Raw genomic sequence first — 27,304 nt, 5'->3', positions numbered from 1 at the left:
CCCGCCTCCCACCGGGGCCCCGGCTTATGTATCATTTATATAATGCTAGAAAATTACAGTACTAACAAGAGGGAAAAACTGGAAAGAAAACAGCTGATGTCATGGCTTAATATATCAAGAGACTAAGGTTAAAAAAGGATGATGTTAAAACGTCCACTGAAAAGCTGATGTAGCAAATTTTGGCTCTTGTTTGACTTTGCTTTTATATGAAAAGCTTGTTTTGATTTTACTTCTTTTTACAGATTCATAATTTATTGCTGCAATATCTAAAACTTGCTGCTCATGTTTTTACAGTGGAACTTTCCTTTACAAATATTACAGAGGTTGAAAAAGGTGTATTTATCTGCCCTCTGCTGGAAACACATAGCAAAAATAGAGCACTGTCTTACCTGCACAGTGCAAAAAAATGCTTCCCCCTCCACATACAGAAGACTAACTTCATCATGGGCTCAGTAGTCACACGCAGGTTGGATTTTGTTTAACATACCTAGCCAAAATAAACTTTTGTATTATTTGTCCAGTATTGACTTCAATCTATTACATGAATGCTGGAGTCCAATCTAATCCCACTTAAACTGGAGCAAGTATCTCTGTGGAAATCAAGGGAATTATACTATTACAAATCTACCTAAATGAAAGCTGAATTATGCTGTTGGAAATGCACCTGGTAGAATATGGATTGCCACATTAACAGATAGAGACACTTTACATATACTATGTCTATGTCTGTGGAAATACAGTACTGATCCAAGTGGATGAAGTCCTAAATCACCAGAAATTTAAAAAAAAAAAAAGAAAAAAATTGCCAGAAATCTGCTTATTACTCATTGGAATATGATTTAAAATTTCTACAGACACTGTGTGTGTCTGAGCCCAACCAGTTTGTTCACAAGAGCTTGCCACACACACATTACAGGATTAGGAATGACTGATTAATTTAAAGATGAAGTGAAGATCACAAGAAGACAGAGGGCTCAACAAAACCACATTCAGAAAGGAACTAACACTGCAAACCAAACCCAGGGGTAGACAGGCCTATACCAGCTACCCCTAGGACAGTGAGGAAGCAAAGGACCTGCCAAAACGCTAAACACCTCCAGCCTCCATTACCACGTTTACCATCCTTATGAAGTCATTGCTCCCATAATCAACATTATCAGAAAATGTTATTTTTCTTTAAGCATTTGCTTCTATTTTCTTGATTTCCAGCAGCTGCTTTAGCTTTTTTTTTTTTGCCTTTTTTGAGGGAAGATTCATCCGGCCATTCAAGCATCTGAGTAAAATATGCATTTTCCCAGCACTTCTGCAATAACTTACTAGTGATGGCAATCACAAGACAGAAGATTTTCTTACAGTACTACTTCTTTTTTTTCACCCAGATCCAGCTGAGGTAGCTGTTAGGCCATCATCCTAACCCCGAATTCTTGCCAACATATAGGAAAAAGCATGGTTAGTTAAAAACTGACAGAAACAGCCCACTGATTAGCATACAGATTGTATTCTAAAAATCCCACTGCTTCTTTTGCCTGCTCTGGATTTAGCTCATCTCCTCTGATAAGTTGATTGAGACCAGCAAAACCCCAAAGACCCCAGATGTTTTTCCAAAGACAACCTTTAGGATTACAATGCATATATGTAGCATTGCTCTTTGTGCTTCACTATATATGTAGTTACATTAATTGGGTTAGTCCATATGTGGTAGCAGATCTTCAGCATTCAGAGGGTGTATACTATCATAATGAAAAATGCAAAAATACTCCACCGGCCATCATGCAGTACTTTTTCTGGGTTTGGTTTGGCTTCACCTAGTGAAGGACTCCACACTTTGGGATTTTTTCTTACTGATGGAAATGACATCATATTCAAAATTAACATAACTGTCTCCTAATTTTATTGCTTTACATGATGCTTTGACCCTGCTAGTCTAAAATCTTTCAAGGGGCATGGGGGTGGAGGATGGTGTAAGTGCTTTCCTCAAAGAAACATCTCACCCCCCATGGAGGCTCTGACTGTATTGCATCCTATGGGCTTCGCTTTCATAACAAAACTTACACTAGAGAAACATAGGTTGGTAAAGCCATTTAAATAAAACATTAGCCTGTCCTCTTCTACCTTTCATGCTGTTATTGTAAATTAATTTTTAATCAGTTCCTACCCCAGATACATTCCTCCCTTAAACATACACTTATCATGTACTGTTAAAAGCATTTCTAAAAGGGCAATTTAAATGCAGTGCCAAAGCTGCTCCTTGGAAGCCTTCTAATTCACATTTATCTCTGGTATCAGCTTCAACCAAAACGCTCTTCCTTTTTACAAGCTTCTAGATGTGTGTTTGAGCTGTGCTTTGGCTTACAATCCATTTCTGCCTTATGGGCTTGCTGAAAAGGAATCTGTATTAAACAGAAGGCTTTCAAAGCTGCAAGGAGCAGCTAGGAATCCATCTACCACACGTATTTTAGAAACTTCCTCCTAACATTTTATTTGTTTTAAAACATACAAGTATAAAAAAACCTCAGCTAGCTATGCTGATATGAAGTTTGGTCCTGTTCTGTACAACTGAAGCTTTTTCTTACAAAAAAAGGAGAGGATGAGGTCCATGATTCATAATACATAAATGAGAATGACAAAATATAAAGCCAACACTGCTGAGCAATTGTCTTTTTATTTTAAACTCTCCTGTTGTTTCTCATTTGTCAAACATTAAGCATTTTGCCTTCATTTACCACAGGGTTGTCTGCATCAGATTTGGGGCAGGGGGCGGGGAGGGAGGACAAGAAAGAGGGAGGAGGACAACAAGAAAAACAAACAAACAAACTCAAAACCACCTATTTCTCATCATTACAAATGTGTCACTTTCACTGGAAAGTTCTAACATGACTACCTTGGAAGTGGGTCCAGCTGAGTATAGTTTTGAGCTGAGAAGTATACTTTTGTTACACTTTGTCACCACCAATATCTGATTAAATCCTCCCAGAATCTTAACCAATGCTAGTTCAGTAAAAGTTTAATTGACTTTGGGAGCTGAATTACCTAAGGAGTCTCTCCCACTGAGCACATTCCAGCACTTCATACCAGGCAATGAAAACATAAACACGCCAGTCTACAGACAAGGGTGCAACACCCGGGATGGGGTTTCCCAGCAGTTACTTGTCAAAGTCAAGGGTTCCCTGCGGTGCAAGGGATACTCTGAACTGTCTGACTTCTTGGAGTGTTTGGCTTTACAACTTTATCATTACATCCAGGTAGTCTTTATTATGTAATTGCACAATACGTGATCGCAGTATAAGATGCATGTGCACGTTGATGCTACAAAGGCACACAAATTTCGCAGACAGAACATTGCACACAAGTGACATCCTGCAGCAGAGCTCCACACCTTTGGGGAGTTTCTTCTCCTTTTTTAGTTTATAACAGTGTAAACGCAGTAACCATCAGGATGCAATGCAAACCCTGTCTTTTTCTCCACAGCCAGGCAGGATATGACTGATGGGTGAGGCTCAGCAGAAGATTCAGGGTCTAGTGGAGATTTATTCCACTAGGACAATGCTGTGAATACTTGATAAGACTGTATATTATTATTATATATATAGCATTTCTAAGCTATTGCCAAGGATATCTGGGTCAATCAAATTATATAAATAAATCAAAACAGGCGTCCAACCTATGACTTGACAATTTTGGACTAAAGTGAGTATATGAGGCTTACAGGCTGATTGTGTCCAGAAGGAGAAGGAAGGAGAATTTTCTTTTAAGTAATAGTGACTGAGGCAGAAGTCATACCCTTTCAATTCATGATCAGCTGATGAAAACTGATGGCATAGCATACAACCAAGCATCATTAATCCCAGCCAGTTACTTATCTCCAGTGTACACCCTGTACTTTAACTGTTATTGCTGTTCTAAAAGGAAAATTAAATAAACCCCAGAGGGATATGCATTTTTGTGATGGCTTATACAGCTTCAGTTGACACAAGCCCTGTGCAGGATATTCTGGAGACTTAACATCTTACAGACAAAGCCATAGATGTTAGAGATGGATGATATCTGCTGAGCCATCTGTTCTATTTCATTGCCAAGGCAAAACTGTTCCTACTGCATATTTATTTGACTTTTACATTAGTTTTAAGTACTCTGGCGGATAGAGCTTCCACTGTTCCCCTGGGAAGGCTGGACTAACTACAGAATACTTTTCACTGGCAAGATATTTTTCCTGATGTTCAGCTTAAACATCCCCTTTTTAATTTCAATCTATGACCTTCATCGTCCCCTGTTTGTGCATGTGCATGTTTCCATGTTTCAGCACACAGGGAAGAGAAGCTGTACACATCAAGAACTGTTACATAAATAAGTTTTAGAAGAGTGAAGAGGGTATATACAGACAGTCTGAGAGAATATAGCATCTAGCCTTCCCCTAGAGAACATCAGGACAGCAAAGTCTTATCTTTCTCAGGTACGGGCTATAACTATTGCAGTGTTGTCCAAAATTTCTAGTAGGAGGGGACATACAACAGTTTCAGGACACCAACTACCCGCTTCCCCTCACCCATACAAAAGCAGCAGCAGCAGCAACCTGTTTCTAGGCCAGAAGGTCTGCAGAGGCATGGTAGGAAACATACCTCCAGTTCTCCTTTGTGTGTGGAGGATGGAGCCAAACAGGTTGCAGAGATGGAGGAGACCTGGAGTCATGATCCAACCTTGACTTAGCACAGACTAACACTGATGCAGTGTCGCCCTTTTCACTCAGACAGGTTCAGAATCACACGGCAAGCCTAGTTTGTGTGAAACTCTCAAGCTAACATTTTAGTGTACCCTTTTTGTTTTCGATTCTTACATGTCAATATTCCTTGAATTTGGAGTCGTGGTAGAAGGATACTTTGTACAGGATTTTCTGTGCTGACTACATTTTGCTCTGATTAAGATCAAACTACATTAAACTGATTAAGGTCTGATGTCTCTAATGCTTTCCTTCATTGTTTGCCTTTAGCATCTTCTCTCTATATAGGTTGCTCTCCAGTATAAAAGACTCTTAGTTCTGTAATTAGGTTAACAACAAGAGGGTTTTTTTCACTTAATCAGCCTCCTACACCCTTACTAATTTGGAGATTAAGTTAATTGAAGTTAATCAAAGTTAATACATTACAAAATTCAATGTCTATTTTTGCCCTGATTTTAATAAGAGTAGAACCCTTCTGTGTAGTTAAATCTCATTGAGCTTGTATATCTAAGTAACACATAAATACAACTTGTTCATAATTGATCGCTTTTCTACATAGCTTAAGGTTGGGGTTTTTGTGGGTTGGTTTTGGATGTTTTTTCCCCAGCAGATGAAGCTGACTAATTTCAGATAATTTCACTACAAATTGCCCCTTTTGCTATTTCTCGCTGTTTCCAACGGGAACATTACTTGTTTTCAAGAAAGACAGTTGCTCATAGCAATACTGAGAAATATCATTAGCAAAGCCATAAAGTTGAGATATATCTATTTAACAGTTTGCTACTGCATCCAGGTACTATGTACAGAGTCTCCATAAAAATCCTAGAAATCTGGGACAATTATTGTCTCCGATGAGATCCCATAAGATTCAGTGGTACGTTCTGGCTAACCTAGAAATAGATTTGCAGTCAGAGCCCCACAGGTGATTTATAAAAACTATTGTCTCAACTTTTCTATTGCCTTTACAAAGAAAAGTTTGATAACAGCATCCTCTCTTCTGTTCACATCTCCCTCCTTTCCCGACTCAGAATAATCAAAGTAACAGAAACGTTAAATAGTGTAAATCCAAGAACAGAAGTCCGAAAGGTTCCCCTATAAACAATGACAGTTTATGACCTAGCAACTATTTTAAATCCTTTCACTGGATACATTTGATTTTGTTTCACACTGGTTGCTTTACCAAAATATCACACGGGACCAAGCCATTGCACTAACACAACTCCTTGCCCGTAGCACGAATAGCACTCGATTACACGAATCGGGGGAAGGAAAAGTTTAAAATTCCCATGTCCGACAATTAGTTTAGCAAGTACCCAGCTGTGGCAGTGAGACGGCCCCGCTCCCGGCCGGGCAGGCACCGCTAGATGGCTGTCGCATCCCGCCGCAGGGAAGCCCCGACCCGGGCCCCTCCTCAGGCTGAACGCCCACTGCTCCCTCACCGTCTGAAACCTGGTTTAAAGACGAAGAGGCCGCCGCTGTCTCTCTCACATAGCAGGCGGCTGGAAAAGCATATTGGGAAGTATCCTGAAATACTGGACTCCAGCATCCCACTGGTCCCACAGTGCAGCGAGGCCTGTGCCCTGGCTCTGTGGAGCCCCTCTGATGGGCGCTGGAAGGTGAGCGTCCTCTCCTCCCCCTGTCACTGCTGCCACAGCGAGGGTTTGTCTGAGACACTATGATTAAGATCTGTAAGTGATATTGACTTGGAAGTGAACTGATTAATCCAGTAATCACTTGTTAATTGATTACACACTACCTAATCACAGGCTCAATAATTTACTCTTCTTTTTGCCTGGGTTTATAACTTGGCCACTGAGTATCTAAGTAAGGTCAAACTGAACACCATGTCTAGACAGAACTCAGGAGGTGTGGGAGGATAAACCAGAGATACAACAGAAATGGGACAAGGACCACTGACAACTGTTTCATGCTCATGGGAACATGAACTATTGGGGCAGGACCATTCTCCCCTCTCCAGGATGGCAACACGCTTCCTGTCTGTTTTCCCCCCAAATCAGTGCTGTAAGGATCCCCTCCTGGCAGCTCTCTTCTGCCATACAAAGCAAGCACTTTTTAATGGAAAATGAGAAGCAGAATAGCCTAGAAGAAGTAGAGGGGTGGTGGTGAAGGTGGGAGGAAGCAAGAAGCTCCTGGAACAGTGGGTTTTTCCAGGGCTGTCACTATTGCCGAATCCTGGAGGAGCCCCTCCCTAACCTGGCTGCTGTGAGGACACTGAGGTACCAGGGAGGCCGTAACAAAGAGGAAGGAAGCTGAAGTGACTGCGCTGGGCAGGCACAGAGCACACATCCATAGGAAAACACATTCCATTGCCCTCAGCAGTCAGAGAGGAATGTGGTTTTAAATTAGATTTTGTGGCATAAAACAGTGAAGACCAGATAAGTTCCTGTTTGCTAAATTGCCATAAGCTGAGCTGATGGAACAAATTCTCTGCAGTCTTTCTACAGGTGGCAGGCTGCAAGCAAAGTACCAAACAAGAGAAACAACTCACTTCTACCAGCACAGAATTTCCTAAGTTTTCACTAGCAAGTACCAAGAACCAGACAACCCTTTAAGATGGGATCTGTACACAAATCAAAATGCAGCCAGGAACATTTCTTCTGCTTTTATTAGAAAACTGTTCCCATTGAGTAACCGGTATTTCCCATTCATCTGAACTGACACTTTTAACAGTTTTTGATAAGCTGATGAAAAAGTCTGCAACATTTGTAACAATCCTGTATACTTCCATCAGTATTATATGTTAAAAGGGGTCATACTGCTGTTGTCTAACCCCAGCTGGCAGCTAGAACCGTGCAGCCTCTCACTCACTCGCCCCAGTTTGGATGGGGGAGAGAATCGGAAAAATGAAAGTGAGAAAAAAAAACTCATGGGTTGAGATAAAGACAGTTTAATAGGTAGAGTAAAAGCTGCGCACACAAGCAAAGCATAACAAGGGATTCATTCACTGCTTCCCATTGGCAGGGAGGCGTTCAGCCATCTCCAGGAAAGCAGGGACCTATCATGCATAATGGCTATTTAGGAACACAAATGCTGTAACTCCAAACTCTCACCCCCTTCTTCATCTTCCCCCAGCTTTATATGCTGAGCATGACATCACATAGGTACGGAAAATCCCTTTGGTTGGGGTCAGCTGTCCCAGCTGTGTCCCCTCCCAACTTCTTGTGCCCTTCAGCCTGCTCGCTGGCAGGGCGGTGGGAGGAGCAGAAAAGGCCTTGAGAGCTTAACAACCAAAAACACTTATGTGCTATCAAAAGTATTTCTTATCCCAAATCCAAAACACAGCACTATGCCAGCTGTTAATAAAAAAGTTAACTCTATCCCAACTGAAACCACAACACATTAATTTTTAAAGACAGTTCTAAAGCTAGTAACACACTGTCTTCATATAGACATTGTTATTTGGTATGTACAATGGTATCTGTTCAAAGCTGTAAGACCTTTTAGTTTATTCTGAAAACATTTATATGCATGCTCATATACAAATATTACCCAATTAAAGAGAGTCCAGATGGAAAAAATAAAAATCATTGAAGGTCTAAGAAAAAAATGTTGTCTTCAAGGAACGATTACATTAATTGGGATCAGTGAGTCTAAAGACTGAGAGAATGAGGTGGCAGCCTGCCAGATTTCAAATACATAAAAATTTTCCACAAGTGCAAATAGCTGCTGTAAGCAAAGCAGATGAAATAAGAAGTGATGGACTGAAATTGCAATAAGAGAATTTTAGGAATTTTAGTAGTAAGGATAGCAAAGTACTAGGACAAATGGACTGAAGAACTTGGAAGTCTTTACCCACAAAGATCTTTACAAACAAGTTAAAAATGTTCCTAGGACAACCTTCCACACTCATTATGATTGAAGGTACAACAAGGTATTAGATTAGTCTTCTGTCATCTTTTTTGTTACATTATTTTATACAACACTAAGATTTTTGTGATACTGCAAGTTTCATAAAATACAAGTTCATAGATCATGTTGACTGATCCCTAATGGAACACACAGCAGTGTTTCCCCTACGTCCAGTCATGCCACAACCACATGGGAACACTCACTGCTCAGGGACTTTTGCAGTTCTCCTTCCATGCCTGGCACAATCAAGAAAGGCAGAGGCGGGTTCCAAAAAAGTGAAAGAAAAATAGTACCCGAGTTCCAGGAATCACCTATGCTTAAGAATGAGCAAAACCTCAGCAGAATCAGAAGTGGTTCATTTTGCCCAAAATCTGAGTCTCAAAGAAAGACGTTAGCACATTCTTGGACATTAAAGACAACTAAAGTGCATTTAAGTGGTTATTCCCATCATTTCCGTGATATGTGAAGAGTTGAGACAGAAAAATTCCATCTGGCACAGAGAGAGGGTGCAGAAGCCCTGATGCACAAGAACCTTCAACTGCTATTAGGTTAAGTGTTTAATCTCCTACAAGGTGTGAGTTGCGAGTGCCCTGGACCCACTTTTTGTTTTTTTCAAGTACAGGGAAGGAACAGCATCATAGCACTCATCACCCAGACCTTCTTATAAACCATGGTTTCATATGTAAAACACAGTAATTTGTCTATTAATAATAATCCTGTAATTCTGCAGAGAAGTGCACTACAGTTATGTGGATAACATGGGAAGTTTTTCTCAGAGCCTGTCATGTCCTCTCTTCTGATCTGTAACTTTCAGCTCCCCAGCACCCCCCTGCCCTCCGACTACCCCATTCTTCTGGTTATGATTTTGTGCAAGTTAACTGAGTTAGCAGACACTAAGCTAGCTCAGGACTTAATTGTTAACTACTAGTACTTCCAGAGAAAGAAGCACACTGCTTGCAGTGCATGTTCTGTACCCTAAATTGGGGCAGACGTTATTTCACAAAATACCTTTATGACTATGGCATGAATTCCATTTTGTGGAGAGAAATAAACATTCACACAGCCACCATTCACTCGTTTTGCACTAGTCTGGACTCTCAAGAATGAGTGATCAAAACAGTTTATTTTCTGCTGATGCAGACTTCTGGGTTTGCTCAAATAAACATTCAACCGTGCCTGGTAGGGTGGGGCTGAAATTTGGTTTTTTTAAACACCTCATATTGTCATTCTGAAACTTACAGGCGTGATCAACCTTGCAGGATTTCCCTTTCATGCTGAGAGCAACAAGTGCGCCAGCGTGCAAGGAGCAGCACAGGAAAATTAAAAATCCGACAATCATTCATTTTTTGACCACAGTTCCAACATCACTCCCGTGCAAACTGGTGGTAAATCTTCATTGACAGCAAGAGTTGAAGATCTGACCCAGAGCCAGCCTCAATATGTTAGGCTGTGACCACTGAGAGTCAGATGCAGGTCTGGTATAAGGTGGCTGAAGTTTTAACAACTTTGATAGAAATTCCACCACCTTTTGCCAGGAACAAATTTGATCTGAGCATAGAGTCCACATTAAATGAGTATCATCCCTGTAGAACTCTTGCAGTCTCCTTTCTGCTTTATGATGCTTTCCATTCATAGTCCTATTGCTAATTAACTGTTGTATAATAACAAAGATTAAGCAAACTGCCTTTTAGAAACCAACCAGCAGGATCCTGGGACACACCACTGAACAAGAAGTAATGGGGAATGATGCCTGACTTGCTTAACAAAACAAACCAAAAAAAGACCAAAAGAAAATACTTAAGAAAAGCAAGACAAAAAGAATGAATTTTCATCCTTTTCCAGAGAAGACAAGTAAACAGTGTAATTTCAGCTTGCCCAGCTCTTTACATATAAAAACTCTTTTGAAATACAGGCAGCAACCACAAACGGAACTGTAGTAATGTCTCTGCAATCAAAACAGTTCTGGGTACATCTGCATGCCTGGGGGCAGATAAATTAGAGTATCTAGAGCTGGCAGGATGCAAGACAGATCAAGTCCAGACACCAGCTAGCACCGCTGAGACTAATAAGCCACACAAAATATGGTACATTAGCTTAGGCTGCCTTGTGGTTACCCAGCTATAGAGCTTTCAGCCTCAGATGACCAGGTCAAAGCACAGAGGAGATGTGTCTGCACTTGACACACCTTCCATGTGAAAGGTAAATTAAAATCAAACACAAACCTCCAGAAACATGTAGCTACAATGGAAACAAGAAGTGCAGCCTGTTCTTCTGGTCTCCTTTTGCTTTTCATCTCACTTATTCTTACAAACTTCACCTTTGCAAACTCTAATAAATTCACAGGATACTGTAGCAGCATTTTAAAGATTGCTAGGATCAAGGCAGACAGAAGTCCGAGCCTTTTTCCTAAATCGCTCTCCAGGTCACGCTCATTTAACTCAAATGCAAACGCACACACAGCTGTTCAGAAAGAGAAGTCAAAGGCGAATGACTGACAGTGTTTACATTCTCCTCTCATGTATCATCAGCGGCAGAAACTGCTGTAGCTCCAACCACAACTAGTCAAACAGGCCAGACATTTCTTTGTAATGGACACAGCAGTAATATACAACCTGTGTGAGTGTGACTGAACCCCTGAGTATCATTCTGACAACATGGGAAATCTGCTCATTAACACTTTGTGAATTATGTTTGTGCCCATCTCTGTTAGACCAAAAATGTATTTAAATTTTAGGGCTTGTCTGAGTCCTCCAGTACCTCCATCTTGATTGAAAATTCCAAATCTAACAGCAGGACTAACAGCAGAATATTACCAACCTTTAAGGGCTGTCAGAGTATTTTCCAGGCCAGCATGCCACATGCCAAAGAGGGTCACAGTCACAGACCAAAGCCAACTCAGCAGTCAGCTACCCTAGGATAGAAGCAAGCAGAAACCTGACATGTTTTTTTCTATCATCATGGAAAGAGTTCATATTTTGACATCCTTTCCACTACTACAGCACAACAAATTGTAGGGATTTCAGCGTTACCCAAACCTGCAGGTTTTGCAAGCTTTTTAAATTCAAAGCAAAGTATCTATCAGACATAAAATGTCATAGGCTTCATTCATTATTTCATCAAAACTCAAGCCACCATTGTACTACCTCCAAAACCCAGGCAGATATGGACCTGCTTGATGTATCCAGGCAATGCTTATAAGTGACATGCTTTTTTCAGCTCCCTGGCTCTAAATAGGTCTCATGCATGTGATTCTATCAGTGAAAATCCTACTTCTGATTTGTGGGAACTCCTCCACTTTCAGTTTCATTAAATTATTGCCAGATTATGATCACAAGGAGGAAACTTAGTTAAGGCATTGCAGTTGATTGATGGAGTGGGGGGAGAACTCATGCTCGTGGTTAGACTGCCATTATTTTGTGGTTAATATTGTTTCTTTTCTGACTCATTGTATTATAACAATGACATTCATTTAGAAGGGAAGGAGAAGTTTTATTAGGTTGATTTCCCATACCAGAAAGAGAGTAGAGGCCACACACAAGGCTAAGGCTGCAGGTGACACATATCAAAATGTCTTTAAAGACAGCTAAAAATGCTTTGCTATTTGTTCCACTTTGCTCTGAAGACAAGTGTGGTTCAGAGCCATCCTAACCTGATTTTGTGCAGGGGCACAAAGAGGACAACAAGCATGACCTCTAGGAATACTTATGCTTTCTCCAGTGTACCTGAGAGGATTTGTTTGTTGCCAGTCCCTGCAAACAAATGCTTTGATGAAATGAACAAGTACCAAGGAAACTTCCTCAGAAAGAAAAATAAAAACTCTGGTTATTTTATCAACAAAATATCTGCATAAATGCACACAAGATCAACAGAGGTGGGTGTGAAAGCTGCTTTATAACCTGTGTGAGAAAGCTGGGTCCTCTGCCTGAATAAGCATTAATTCATATCATAATTCCCAAGGTGTCAAGCTGGGATGGTATCAGCCTGTTCTGTGCCTTGCGTTTTTAATAACCTCTTCCAGAAAGGCAGCCCACAGGCAGATCACAGATAATACACAGGTAAGTTTGGAGAACTACAGTAAAGGCAGGACTGAAATAAGCACTTTATGTATGATCTGTGCCACAGCTTTTGCACTTGTGCTCAGTGGATTTTGCAATTAAACTCTAGCTACCAAGACTTTGTTAGTTCGAGCTTTAATTTCACACCGTATGATCTACTCTCACCACACCTCAGCAGGGTATTTTCCAGCACACAAACACACCACAGCTACCGTTCCCACACTCACACCACAGCCCCCCATACGGTGAGGGGAGAAAGCAACGCAGACCCAAGGTCCTCCATCCTCCTGGACACAACACCCAAGGGACACTGCCCTGCCTCACCCAGGCTCCCCACGCTCGCCTCAGCCCTACCTGCTCCCCGTCCTTCCCACTTCAGGGGCCAGGTTTCCCGGCTGACTGCCCCGCACCGCGGGGGGAGGCCGAGAGAAGCTGCCAGGTGGAGCGGTAGGTGCCCGGGGGCAGGAGGGGACAGGGGGCCTGGCTGCCGCCTGGGGAGCGGTGGGGTCTGTCGGGCCGGCAGGGGGCTGTGACTGGGCTTCGGCTTCTCCCGGGGGCACGCCGGTCCCCTCAAGGCCGCCGGTTTTCTCACCGCGCATTAAAGGCCGTGTGTGCTTTGTGGTGGGCGATTTGGTGCGAGGGTGAAATCACCAGCGGTAAACAGAGGCGTTCAAGTGCTTCTCACTCTGTGAAGGACTGGCCAACTCGGCAGCTGCTGCGCTTCTCACCTCTAAAGTTCAGGCTTAACACCCACTAAACCAGCGTTCACAGAGGCTGGGCAGCATTTCGAGCTGTTCTGAGGCGCTAGTGTAACCTTTCCAGAGCTGCGAAGGCCGGCGAGGGGCCGCGAGGCGAGGGGCGGCCGGCAGGCACCGGCACCCGCGCGCCCCCGCTGCTGCCTCGTGCTGCAGGACCCTTTGAACTTCCCTCCCCGTTACAGCACGCGCTTCTTATTTATTTACTTATTAACCAAGATAAAAGTGTTTTTCAGATTTTGGTGGCTTGGTGGGGTGTTTTTTTTTGCCATTTTGTTGTTGTTGGTGGTGGTGGTGTGGGGTTTGGTTTGTTGTCGTTCCCCGACCGGCGAGCCCGGGGCTCCCCGCCGCGCCTGTGGGACCCGCCGTGCCGCCCGCCCCGGCTGCAGAGGCGGCCGCTGCCCGGCCCCGGCAGCGAACCCGGCCAGAACCCGTCGGGAGGGAAGCGGAGGGGAAAGGGAAACGCGGGGCAGGAAGAGCCGAGCCGGGAAACGAGGGGTGGGGGCGCAGGAACGGCACAGAGGAAGGGGGCCGGCGGCGAAGAGGGCGGGAGTGGTTTCGGTGGCCTCAAAGGGGCCTGGGGAGGAAGAGGTGGTTTTCGCCTCAGAATAAGCAACTCGGAGCCAGTTCTACTCTTTCCGAGGGCGGCCGTTGCCCGAGGGTGGTGCGGGGCGGGCGAGGGGCGCCCGGAGCCGCGCTGTGCCCGGCCGTGCTGCTGGGGAGGGGGGAGGCGGTGCGGGGGCTTGGGGAGCCTTAAAAAAAAAAAAAAAAAATTATATTCTGAAAGACTAAGTTACTTTGAGTCTTCCAACATCAAAATTGAGGTGAATTCTAATCCGAAATACCTGACGTGTTTTAACGTGTTCTGCTTTCTATGACTTTATAAAGTTTTGTTTCCGCACGGCCCAGCACGCTCCCATGGCGTGGCTGCCAGGCTGGGGATTGTGTTTCCCCATTCTCGTCGCTCTGGTGGGAAAAGGCCTTGCTCGCTGAGCCTTTTATGTTCGTTCATCCTATTAAAGCGCCTGGCTTTGTTGTCCCCTGAGCCCTCTGTAATGCCTCTGCATTTTTCAGCAAGTTTAGTGAAAAGCAAAACTTCACCCCCTGTCATTAAAAGAGTCCTGACTAGAGCTGCTTCCACTGACAAACCGTTTCAAGTTTAAAGATTCAGTATTCCTTCACCGTCACCTCGATTGTACGGACAAGTTCCTCTGCCTCACACCTATATTATTTATTAGAAAAACAACATATAACCACTTTTGCGTGGGAAACGGACAGCCTGAGATGAATGTTAATCTCAAAGATTTCCTTGAGCAACGTTTGCAATACGACGTATAAAAACAGTAAGAGAGCTGTTAAGATGCAAAATGTATTGAATTTCTAAGACCAGGGAAAAAAAGGAAGAAGTTAACACTTTTTGGAACAGAGTTATATCTGCTTTGAAGTAACATCTCTGCCAACATGAAGGATTTGTTCAAAAGGTGCATTGATTAAATAACCCTGATCAGAGAGAGACACTACACACCAGCTGCAAGCAATTTCTTATCTTGTGCCTAAACCAGCAGTAGAAGTGGGAGTTGGGATGGAAATATAAAACATCTAAAAGTGCCTGGTGTTTGGGAAACGGCTCATGTGTACTCCTTGTGCAACAGGCATCTGAATGGTCACCAGATTAGAAGAAATCGTTAGACCATAGTTGTGTCTTTCCTGAAAGCGAGAAAGATAATAATACAGACTTTGGTAAGTTAAGTTGTTTTTCAAAAACAGCACCTCTTCAGAATGTGGTTTTCAATCAAGATCTCAATCCTTCTTCCAACCATGAGGAGAGAATTGCACGTATTACTAGAAATTATTTTTTTTTCTCCCACCTTACAGAAACTGTGATACAGCAGCATCCAGCTCATCAAGGCACAGGGAAATGTTGCAAGTAGCTGGGCAATGAATGACCTGGCAGACTGTCCTCTGTATTCCAAATGCCACAGATACTAGCTCTTTGAATACTACCACAAAATTCAAAATATTCACTCATCAACATCCCTGTGTGTATATTATATGTGTATATTTGTGTGAAGGTGAGAATTCATGAGATCTTGCCCGGAGTTGCTCAGGGGAGAACTGCAGATGTAAGGGTAGAGTTCACAAGTGAAAATCTTCAGCTTTGTGTTACCACAGAGGATTCCTTCCCTTCATTTTAAGCAGAAAATACTGGACTGTAATTCAACCTACCCACTCCCACCACAATCCCAAATTGTCCCTGAAACCTGTTCTCCTGTACTCTCTGAATCAAACCTGTTCTCCTGTACACTCTCAATCACAATTGTGTGCTAAATCCAATTTTCACATTGTGAAATTGTTACTGCACTTTCTATGTAACCATATGAATTCTATTTCTATTCTTATAGCAATTCATGTTCCCACCTTCACATTATACAACTGTAGGTGCTTGATATGGGCAAGAATTTGTCTGAGGCAGTATTCCAGCAATTTATACTAATGTCCTGCTAAGTCAAGAAGTCCTGGCTTATGCCAAACATATCTATGCTTAAGAGATCAAAACTACCTTTAACAGATGGCTCAGGTCAGCACCAGAAAGTGTCGGCTGTCAGCTATGGTTTAAACCACAGATTTTTCCAAGGTAGTGATACTGCTTTCATCAATGATTTCACGAAGCCTAGCAGATAATTTTAACCCAGTATTTATTCAGCGATTTCCCTTTAGCTTGCGTTTTCCAAATGTTCATTAGTTATCAGAAATTATACAGCCTGTATTTTGAGCCCACTTTTCGCTAAGAAGAGTGATTCTGAATAAACACTGCAAATGCTACATACACATGTTAATATTTAATGTGGCTTTGGTCACATGCATTTCCGATGAGACATTTTGATGTATAGTTATTGTACCATGTATTTAAAAGTGGATCTTCTCCAAGCAGTAATTCCCATAAGCTCAAACTAAATATTAGCCTTTGTATCAGGTTTCTATTATGTGGCTACTAAACCAGGCTTGGCGGAAGGTTCACAGAGAGTTGACAGAGCTTTGTCTGCTCTGCTTTATGGGGAGTTTTCCATGGGCGAGCATTCCTGGGTGTGGCTGATGGGATTTCCTGCCTTTTTGTCCCGTGAAGGTAGCACAGAGGGTCCGAGTGCAAGGAAACGGTTCCCGTTTCACTCCTGTATAAGATTTTTCATGGGGGGTAAGAGATCTGGCCATGCAGAGCGTTGTTTGGGGAGGGGCGGGGGGGGAATGTTTGGAAACTGCTGTTTTGGTACGTCTCAGAATTTGTGGATTAGCAGGGAGGACACGAGGAACGTGTCCCGCTGTTCCCACCAGGGAGAGGGTCCATAACATTGTAATTCTCTTCAGTGGATCACATAAGTCTACACTAATTATGTTCCAAACTTAAAAAAACCCTCAATTTTTTTGTTAATATTTTAATTTATACTAGATGTTTCTAGTGTACTAGAGTTTCAGATCTCTCTAGGCACTTCTTATTTCAGCAGAAACTTGTACTGGAACAAGTTAGCTCTACCATATGTTCTTATATCTATCTCCTGTGTGCAGAGTGACTTTGATTACAGTTAATTATCATAGAAAATCCTGTGCATAGAGTAATAATTGAAGGGACATTTCTTGATCCTGTGTGATTCTTGCAGACAGTGTAAAAATGAAAAATAAATTAGATCATAGTGAATAAGCAAACTCTTTCCATCTGTAAATGCAAAAATGGGATTAGAAAAGTTTGTGAAAGCAGATTATAGGAACTGAATTTAGATGGATTTTATTTGGTTCTTAAATCCTTGAAGGTTCAGTTGTAGTTGTGTTAATTTCGTTTTCCAAGAAATAAAGTACGGGGAATTACTGAAATACAATAGATGGTTTCCTGGGGAATTTCAGAACCCCATAAATGACAAACTCTGTCCTTGAGGAATTTCCAGCATTTCAGAGCTGAGCTCTGGTCTACATATCCACATTTTTGGATGCTTTGTCAATGCGACCCTTTTTACAACATCTGATAATGCCTCAGCCCATACAAAACGTAATCAGTACTGAGACCTTCCAAGCCAAATTAGGAATTAGGAAATGTTACAGTTGGGCAATCCCTGTATTTCTGAATTGACAGAGTAAGAAAAGGATGGATAACAGTATTTTTATGATTTTATGTCCCCTAGTTTTGGTCCTGGCTGCTGCATTGTACAGCAAGCCCAATGTTTGTTCCTGCTGAGCTGTCTGCAGGGCATTCTGGCTGCAGCCCCCCTGTTGCCCTATATGCACCCTATATGTCTGGGTCTCACTCAGGCATACCCAGTCAGGGAGTTGTCAAGGGAGCAACAGGAAGATTTCATGATCGTTTTCCATCCCTGTTCTATTCCTTACAGTGGAAGAACAGCTAGAAAAAAGAATGTAAACCAAAGGGCCAGGCTACTCCGGATAATTCAGGCTATTTAATTTCATGTAGACGTTTGGTATAATGCATCTTTTCAGTTCTCAGTTCATTTTCTCTGCCTGTTTTTCACATGGCCAACAGCAGGACAAAGCTGCACACCCTTTCAGTGCACACAGAAGGCAGTCCCGTGCCTGGAAGGGGGATTTCCTCCAGTCCAAGCTTTCAAACTGTGCACTACACATCTGGCCTAACCTACTGGTGTATGGTAAGGCATGTCTGTGGCCAAGGAGCTGCAGAGTTCCCCCGAAGGAAACGAAGAGCAGGACAAATGGTCTTTTTAACTTTTTTTTTTTTACCCCAGCAGGAACCCTTAGTTTTATATTATTGTTGTTATTATTTTATTACAGTTACTGTTGCCTGTCTGAACCTTGTCTACATGCATAGATGTGGCCTGTCTATGGAGGAAACAGATTTCAGTCATCGTGATCCAGAGCATAGGAAATGCTTCCCATGGCCCAGTGCCACACTCTGATGTTTGCATTTTTTTTACTGTGTGAATTACGTAGGGCTTTGAGTTCCCTACCAAACTTGGGCTCCCATCACACAGTCTCCTCCACAGGGGAAACAGTCACTTTCCGTGAATGCCCGCAGTGCCATTAGATGAGATAGATAAGTGAGGGACACAGAAACAAAGGCAAAGAGAAGGGAAGTGACTCACCTGTGGGCTATCAGTAATGAATAGAGAAAGGCTGGTGGTGGTCATGAGGGGCCAATGAAACAGCCGTGCTGTGACATAGCTCGTCCCGTGTCACAGGATCTCAGACCCATGTGGACAAACAACCTCAGTGCCTGTAAGGCCTCAGGAGAGGAAGGGCCCTGGTCCTTTGCGTAAGAACACCCCTACAAATTCAGACCTCCCTGCACATGGCCTCCTTACGTTGCCTCTATTTACCCGCTGGTAGCACTGGTGGAGGGCTTAACTTGGACTTTAGTTGTTTATATGCCTTTGGTGCTCTGCACAGGAGTGACTTTATCCCTGGGACAAAGCAGCACTTTCCCTCATGACTGTCAGCACCCGGCACAAACCACCCCTGCCCGAATGAAGGCCTGAGCCAAGAGAGACTTTATCTTGGGTGCAAATACAGATTTGACATTTTTTCCAGCCCTGCTCCGGTCACTAATTAAAAGCCTAGGAAGTGAGCACACATGAAATCATTCCTTCCGTACGGGCAGACAGATGGAGAGAAATTCCAGCCTGTTTCCACTCTTTTGTCTTCAGGGCATTTTTGGAATTTCCTTCAGGAAGTGAGGTTACGACCCAGAGCCTTCCTCGGTGAGCAGGCTCTCGTTTCCCACAGTAAGCCCTGCGCAGCGCTGACATCCAGCGCGACAAGGTGAGGTTTATCTTCACACTCCAACTGCATCCTGTATGAGCTCCATGGAACTTAAAAGTAACAGGGAGAGGGAATGGCCGCAGGAGAGGAAATGGAAGTCTAGCCTTTGGAAGAAGTAAGGCGGTACCTATTCAGCTCCACTGCCACGGTCTTCGCTGCCCGACCCAACGGAGCTGCAGCCGTGACACAGCTGAGGCCACCGTTGTGTTTCATAAACTTCCTTGATGTTTGCAATAAGCTAAGAATTAAACTCATGAATTATATTAGTGATATAAGTGAACTCTTACTCTGTTCTGGGCAGTCGGGGCAAAACTGGCAGGCAAGTTTTTACTGCTGTTTGTGCTTCATCAGCTGGTGGAGAGAAATCACTACTGTAGTTTCTTTTAATAGCATTTCATCGATACAGCATGTGCTGATGAAAAATTATATTCTGGCCTTCATATTGTATTTTACACGATCCTGTAAGTGGCATTATGCATTTTATGGCCCCGCCAAATTGGCTTAATCCCAGCATGTCCTGAAAGTAATTTTTTCGCTGATTTCTGTCAACAAGAAACCACACCTGGCATAAACCCCCCACAATAGTACAAAACTAGTAATCTGACAACAGAAACTTTAAAAAAATCAGTTTATTAATGTTTAGAAGTCAATAAAGCTATGTGCAAATTGAACAATAAAAGTCAGAAACATTTTAAATACTATTTTTTAAACCAGAAAAAAAAAATCCGTTTAATTGCACTGGAAATTTTACTACAAAGGCAATAAATTTTCTTTACAAAATACCACTTCTAGGAATTGCCAGTAACTGTAAATCAGTCAATTGCTCTCAGCTATCCCAGATATACCACTTTTGTTATAGTAATACTCTAGGTGCATGAAGACTCCTGCATCTTATAACTTATTTACATTGTACACATTCAACCCCATTAGCACAGGTTAGAAAAATAGAGGAGTAAAAATGATGCTGTAAAACAAATACATTCAATTTAATGACAGGTACTTCTTCCATGAACTGATAAAATACAGACATCTTTGCTGAAATTATAGACATTAATAAAATGTGCCAAAATATATTGCATTTTGTTATGGAAGTGCATTTATCTATAGTCATTTCACTTCAACTTTCCTTTTATTTTTCTGAAACTCAAGATACTATTTTCAGATTTTTCCAACTGACCTTTGGAATGACTCTGAACCTGACACTGAAATGCCCCTTCAGTTTTTTTACTCTTCTTACTTAGGCAAAAACCCTGCTGTTGTCAATAGTATCTTATACTATAAGATTTACCTTCAGTCATCTTAAAGAGAAATGACCTTTAGTTCTATCTTGCATTTGTCATGATAATGCAGTTTATTTAATGCTATAGAATAACAAGGCAATCGACATATGGGGCCGAATGCTGCTCTGAGCTACTCCGTATGATCTGGCGCAGCCAACGGAATGGTACAGGTGAAAGTAACGGCAGAGTCTGGCTCACGGTCTTCAAATGTAATATGGACCAGCAGAAAAATTCACAGCTATGATCCTTCTAAATAAAACCCCAACAGCTTTGGACTCTGCAAATAAAACCTTACGACTTAACTAAAATCTCTGGAAAGTGATGCCAAATTATGGTTGTGCACGGTCTGTTCTATTTGTGTGATCTCTTTCCTTGTTATGTGCTAAACAAACGCTTCTGACCTACTATACCAGGGCCACCACTAAACTCAATACAGAAAGATCTTTGTGTCAGTGGTTTGCTGCAAGTAAAGGAGAAATAACTTCACATTCTTCTCCCAGGGAAAAAAAAAAAAAAAAAGATTCATTCTCCCTCTCCCTCCTCCCCCTCTCTCTTTCTCTCACACACCAGGCATCATTTCACCAAGGCATCAGTCTTTCAGAGTTACTAAGGAGATTTCAGGATATGAATGCGCCTGACAATCCTGAGCTGCCTCAGTGCAAAGACAAAACATGCTCCAGGGAAAAAGATTTTCAAGCCAGAACAGTCTGTCCCATTTCTTGAACTCCAGCCTCGCAAGTGCACCGTTTGCCTCGTTAGAACTAATGCTACTTGCTCACTTGGCCCAACGCTGCCGCCGTGAGCCGCAGGGCATCTCAGCTCCCCGGTTTCAGAGGAAGGCTCTGAAATACACCCCCATGGTTACTCCTAAGAAGATGAGGTAACATTGCCCGAAGACATGATGGTCTCAGGACGGTCGCCTTCCTCCTTCTGTGGGTGGGAGGAGTTGTCAGACTTACTCCTGCTGAACTCCATCCCTCCGATGATCGGCCTCTTGAATTTGGTCCCAGAATCTGCTGGGGGACATTTGCAGCAGCACAGAATCTTGATGAAAGCCCTCCGCATCTCTTTGTTTGTTAGGGTGTAGATGATAGGGTTCGTGGCTGAATTGAGCACGGCCAGTACTAAGAAATACTCTGCTTTAAAGAGGATTGGGCAGGTCTTCACTTTACACCCCACATCCAGTAAAAGCAGGATGAACAAGGGAGCCCAGCAGGCAATGAAGGCACTCAGGACTATGATCACTGTCTTGAGCAAGGCTAGTGACTTTTCTGAGCTCCTAGTAGCTTTGGTAATGTTTTTCCGAAATGTCAGGCTGCGGCTCCTAGTCCTCACCATGGAGTAGATCCTGCAATAGAGGACGACAATAGATAGCAAAAGGCCAGTGAAAACGGTGGTGCAAAAGAGAATATAGTGCTTGTGGTAGAGAGGCAGCACGGTGGAACAGTTGGACAAGAGGTTGATGCAGTTCCAGCCCATGATCGGGAGTCCTCCGAGTATCATGGAGATGACCCAGCAAGCACTGATCAGCAAGAAGGAGCGGAAGCTGTTGCTGCCATTGTGGAGTTTCATCTTCAACATGGTGATGTATCTCTCGATGGCAATGGCCAACAAACTGAACACAGAAGCTGACAAGGCAACAAACATGCTGCCTTCTCTCACAAACCACTGGGAGGGGGTGAGGCTGTAGGTTTTGTGTCCGGATAGCAGGAGGTTGGCAGTGTAAGCCACACCAGCCAGCAAGTCTGAAAGAGCCAAGTTCCCAATGAAATAGTACATGGGTCTGTGAAACTTCTTGGTTTTCCAGATGGTGAGCAAGACAAAAATGTTCTCCAAGATTATAAAGCAGCAAATGATGATAAAAACCACCGACGTCACTTTTATTCCACTGTCCACGTTCTCATTTAGCTTTCCCGTGTAATTATAATGCTCTTTGATGACATAGCTGACATCAGTGCTGGCAACGGTGCCGGCGACCTTCAGCGGGGCGGTGGTGCCGGAGCTCATGGTGCCCGCCTGGGCGCCGCTTCCCCAGCGGCCACGGGACGGTGACACCGAGCGCAAAGGCGGTGGCTGCCCCGCAGCTCCTGTCCCCGCAGCTCCTGTCCCCGCAGCTCCTTGTCCCCGCAGCCTGCCCGGGACTGTGCACAGCCTCAGAAACCGCAGCCCTGAGAACGGGAGCCACAAAGCCCGGAGTTAAAAGAAGGCAGGCAAACAACGTAACAAACGACAAACGGTTTAAGATCATCTGCTCCTCTGACTCGACCTCGGAGTCACGAATCTAATCACCCAGGAATCGGTTTCATTCAGCTGTTAAAGTACATTTAAAAGACGGTGAGGTGTATTCAATCGGTAAAGCTTATTAAGACAAAAAAAAAGTTCTGTCATGCAGAGCTAAACAGGTAACTTGGAGTCGGCAAGGACTGCATTACTGGACTTTTCAGTGTGAAACATCTCAAAGCTCCCCAGCAAGAAGTTCTACTGGATCTTTTTCTTCAGTAGGAAACACACCTTGTAATACAACAGCAGAGATTTAGAAAGGGAAAGGGCTTGATTTGATTTAACTGCAAATGCACGAAAGCCTGCACAGAAATCACCTGGCAGGAGACCTGTATTCTCATCCATTAATAGAGTTTTGGCAGGGGGCAATTATGCAATTTACTGATGCCATCTCGACCAGTGGTGAATCCACTGATGTATCTATAAGCGAGTGATCGTCTCAAGGCTGTAAACAGGAAAGGGGTGCCCTTGCTAAATAAAAGAATGTGCTTTACAAAACCTGGAGCGGTAAAAAGTTTAGAAAAAACCCAAGAAAAATATGTAAATAAGCAAGATGGGAGGCCCATTCCGTGGGTCTGAAACAAACAAGGGCAAAAAACTACCTTGTGCTTGAATACTCAGCATTGCAAGCTTTTGCAATGGGCATGATTGAGGAATGCAGATCTGAGGGAAAGTCTCTTTACATAGGAACAGGTTCTAGTGGGCATTTAAAGAGAATTAAAGTCGTGAAATCACGAAAGGAAAGAAGAACAGGCAGAGCTGTTGAATTACAGCCTAAGCGGGGCAAAGCAGGAGATGCGGGGCCGGCGGGCACGGCTCCCCCTCTGCTCCCGGGCCCCAGCCCGCACCGCTCCTGTCCCGCACCCCTCTGCCCCGGCCTCAAACCCGCACCGCTCCTCTCCCTCGCTTCGCGCCGCTCCCGTCCCGCACCGCTCCAGGTGGGCACGGCTCCCGGCCTCAAAGCCGCACCGCCCCTGTCCCGTACTTGGCAGCGCTCCCGCAGCGCCCCTGTCCCGCACCGCTCCTGTCCCGCAGCCCCACGCCGGGCGCCGCGGAGCCCCCTCGCCGCTTTTGTCTGGAGAGCCCCGGCGGGACGCGCCGGGAGAAAGCCCCGACGCCGGTACTTCGCGGGGCCCCAGGCTCCGCGGGGGCGGCCCCACGGTGCGGTGCGCGGCCGCGGCTCCCCGAGCCTTACCTCGCTCAAGCGCGGCGCGGAGCCCACATCGGCCCTGCGCATCTTGCGTGCCCGCGGAGCGACTCCGGAGGCCGGGCCGGGGATGGTTTTAATGTTTCTGCAACTCCCACAGCTGACGCCCCTCTGCGTGGGGCCGCGGGGGGGCGGCTCGTACGAGGGACCAGCCCGAGAGCTGGCAGAGCCCTCGGGCCATCCTCGCCGCCCCGCCCCCTCCCCCTCCCGCCGCCCGACGGGAAGGGAGCGACGGGAAGGGAGCAACCGTCGGGGGCTGCTCTGCTTTTCAAGACCCCACGGATGCGGGGAAGAAAGAGGGGACGAAGCAGGAAGCCCGGGAAGGCGTGAGGAGGGGAGATCCGCCGCGGGACCCACCTCGCCCTGCCCGACCGCGGGAAGCGGGGAAGGGGCCCAGCCGTCGGGGCTCCAGCCGTTCCCGGGGCTGGACGCCGCCGCCTCCCACAGCCGGCACGAAAGAAGGTGGCGGCGGGGCCCGGCTGACTCCGAGCGCGGCCCCTGCGCCCCAGGGACCATCCCTTCCCCTTCCCCCTCCCAGAAGGCACGGCGGGGAAGGGGCCGAAGGCAGCATCCCGCACGCCGCCTCAGCCCCCGCGCGTACCAGCGCTCCAAGTACTGTGTAAGGAAATACCTGGAAGAGGCTCTTCCCGTTCCCCCGTTCCCAGGCCGGGCCCGCGCGGAGGTGGGTTCTGTCCCGGCAGGCCCGCTGCCCGCGGGAACCCTCCTGCAGGGTGGCACCGGCACCCGTGGGCTGCAGCCTCCCGCGGCGTGGGGTACGGCGCCAGCCCCGCGGGGCAAGGAGCGGCGAGGGGCGGCAGCCAGCGCGGCAGGAGGGCAGGAGTCTGCGCTGGCCCATGGCGGGCTCCCTTCATGCTACTTCAAACACCACTCGGTGTTTCCACATGCAAAAAAATGTCTTTGACTGTTCAGAGGCTGCTGTAAGACACCCACACGTTTGAAAATACATAGGAAAGTTGCCAGTGTATGTTTTAAAGCATGAATTTAAAATGACAACTACTTACAGGGGTAGCAGTGCTATTACACTGAGACTGAGAAAGAAGTAGTGAGTTTAGGCTTAGTAATTCCTTCTCTCTTCAAACTTTTAAAAGAAAAAAACCACCGCCGTGTATGTGAAATGCTAATGCTGCTGGTAATCTACTCTTGCACTTACTGCAGAAATTTTCCTCTTCCTTCCTTGCTCTGTTCTCTTTAACTCCGCTTCAAATTGAAATGCAAAAGAATATGACAGTAGACCAGAGCTCAATATATTAGGTCTTCTAATTCACAGCATCACACCAGTAAATCAGCAGTAGCAGTTGTTATGGGGAAACAGCTTTCCTCTGAAAGAGGGCAAGAGTAACTCTACCCTCAGGAAGAGAGTCCCTCTCTTATTTATGCTAATAGTCATGCTTCAATTGCTCCACGCCTCTCCCAGAATGACTCAGATAGATTACACTGGCAAACAGACATTTACTCTTCCACCACAAAGCTAGAAAACTTGAAAAGATGTTTAGCCTCCTGAGAGCCTGGAGGAAAATACAGCCGTTAAATTACAACTGTCAGAAAAGGCATGTAAGATAAATCATGCTTGAGGTTGACATATGTATCCCCTGCAACTGCCTGACATACCCTAGATACTTCAAGCTTTCCCCCTTTATATCACTAATTTATAGAAAAGACTAAATAGAAGTACATTCATTAGGCATTTTCCTCTAGGAAATAATTCTCACATAATTTTAAGCAAGAGGAACATGCCTTAATTAAAGGCCAGAGTGACTCAGGGTTTCAGCAGTCAGATGTACAGGCTTTCATGTTTAGGTTATTGGTTAAACAACTGAGAGGGCTCCAACTCAGAGATGTAACATCCAACAAATTACTTGTCAGAGGTTGTGTAAAATACCTGGGCAATTTCAGTTCCATTCCAAACAGCTGGGTATTTGTATCACAAAAAGCATCATTAAAATTAGATCACAACACACATTTATAGCCCTCCTGACATCTCAGCAGAGAGGAAACTGAAATACAGCTTCATTCTTCTCAGGCAAATGAAGCCAGATCTGCCGCCTAAAACCTCAGAGATGACAGGTTAAAGTGGCTCAACTGCGGAGGCTGTAGCCTGCTTACAAGGGCTGGAACACAGAGAGAGGCCAGCTCAGGTTGGTCCCACCAACTCCACCAAAAGTATGCCGGTGTTTAGTGAGGTGGTTTTCACCAGGGTTATACTCTATCCCCACCAACAGAACAAGAACTCTTTTCTCAGTACCTCCCCAACTGCCAGGTCCAGTGTTAAGGCAGCTTGTACTTCTATGAAATACGCTAGAGAAGTCCAGGGTATGTGTTTCTCCTTTGAGAGCTCGACTCCGGAATTGCCTACAGTCAGAACAAGGAGAGAGGACAATGCAATGTTATTCAGGCACCGTTTCAGAAATAACCAGACCGCGGGTCTCAGCTGAATGCCAGCGGGAGGGCTGTGCACATAGGACACCAAACTGATTCATGAGAGTTGCTTGACCTGGGTAAACTGGTTAAAAGAATGTGCCTGCAACATGTCCACAAGCATAGAGACAGACGCTTTTGTTCACAGGAATCCTGAATACGTATGTGCTCTTAGATACCTGAGTTTTTAGGATGAGCAGAAACTCATGTTTTAGGGCATGGCAACGGAAAATAATATTGACTACCTCTGAAACCCAGAGCTCTTGTGGAACTTCCGATAAGAACTTATTGTGGTGGGGATTTCAGAAACCTGGCTAGTCACAGGGCAATTTCCTTGCAGGAAAATCCTTTGATCTTGTCAGAAAAGAAGCTGCAAGCTGGGGTACTCCCAAAGCCTGCATACTAATAGATCGGTGGCCTCTGACCCCACCAGAAGACTGTACTCTCTTAGTGCTAGTACTGTTGGACAACTCACAAGTCCATCAGAGGAATGTCTGAACAATATCCATCTTGGAAAGATAAATAAAATTCCTGCAAGACAGATTAGCAAAGGATTTTTCTCCAACACATTACTCTTCTGCACCTTCAAAAATTTTAAGCTTTATAAGCAAAACCTACCTTTATTCATTCTGATGCAATTTAGGCCATAAACCAGAGCCATTCCTCCCTCAGGTACTAGGTCAAGACAGGAGATCCTTGAAACACTACCAACAGAACAGGTTTGCTCATCAAGAAAGTACCAAGAGTGGCCTGCAGAATCCCCCCAACTTCTCATTGACTAGAAGAAATGTAAAAAAACAGCGTAAAAAGTCAGATTCAGATTTCTGCTGCAATCCCAGAACAAATATTCCGTATTTTGAATAATTTTTCAAGATCCGCATGCATTGTAGCATGCTTTTATCTGTGCCTTTAAGTAACTAATACTTTTC

General features: G+C 44.4%; 2 protein-coding genes across 4 annotated transcripts in view; both read right to left on the bottom strand.

The window, feature by feature from the left end:
- Nucleotides 1-19,868: 19,868 nt before the first annotated feature.
- Nucleotides 19,869-24,835, bottom strand: S1PR1 (sphingosine-1-phosphate receptor 1). Of its 2 annotated transcripts, none has more exons than XM_014939120.1 (2): nt 24,571-24,835; nt 19,869-22,620 (listed from the first exon to the last, which is right to left on the bottom strand). In XM_014939120.1, exons 1-2 carry the CDS (start codon nt 24,809-24,811, stop codon nt 21,320-21,322), a joined length of 1,542 nt encoding a protein of 513 aa, XP_014794606.1. In that variant the 5' UTR covers nt 24,812-24,835; the 3' UTR covers nt 19,869-21,319. The 2 variants fall into 2 exon arrangements, with proteins under 2 accessions (XP_014794606.1, XP_014794607.1); XM_014939121.1 differs by lacking the exon at nt 24,571-24,835 and adding an exon at nt 23,928-24,546.
- A 1,295-nt stretch (nt 24,836-26,130) lies between these two features.
- Nucleotides 26,131-27,304, bottom strand: part of LOC106886325 (uncharacterized oxidoreductase ZK1290.5-like) — a 52,104-nt gene continuing 50,930 nt past the window's right edge. Inside the window, exons 7-8 of one of the 2 annotated variants that reach the window (XM_014939122.1) lie at nt 26,994-27,153; nt 26,131-26,309 (exon numbers count right to left, since the gene is read on the bottom strand). In XM_014939122.1, coding sequence (XP_014794608.1) covers nt 26,164-26,309; nt 26,994-27,153 — 306 coding nt within the window. In that variant the 3' untranslated portion in view covers nt 26,131-26,163. Of the gene's footprint in view, nt 26,310-26,993; nt 27,154-27,304 lie in introns of those variants that run through there. The other variant, XM_014939124.1, reaches the window with a different exon arrangement.

This window comes from Calidris pugnax, unplaced genomic scaffold (assembly GCF_001431845.1).
Source record: "Calidris pugnax isolate Ruff unplaced genomic scaffold, ASM143184v1 scaffold18, whole genome shotgun sequence".
Lineage (NCBI taxonomy): Eukaryota > Metazoa > Chordata > Aves > Charadriiformes > Scolopacidae > Calidris > Calidris pugnax.
Note: the sequence above shows the minus strand (reverse complement) of the source record. Positions and strands in the feature narration are given on the sequence as shown.

What these genes read in the sequence shown, in the direction of transcription:
- S1PR1 (XM_014939120.1), bottom strand. Translation starts at nt 24,811, where the DNA reads ATGAAGGGAGCCCGCCATGGGCCAGCGCAGACTCCTGCCCTCCTGCCG. An exon ending in ACGGGAAGAGCCTCTTCCAG is followed by an intron (nt 22,621 to 24,570) that starts GTATTTCCTTAC and finishes TCCCGTTCTCAG; the next exon opens with GGCTGCGGTTTCTGAGGCTG.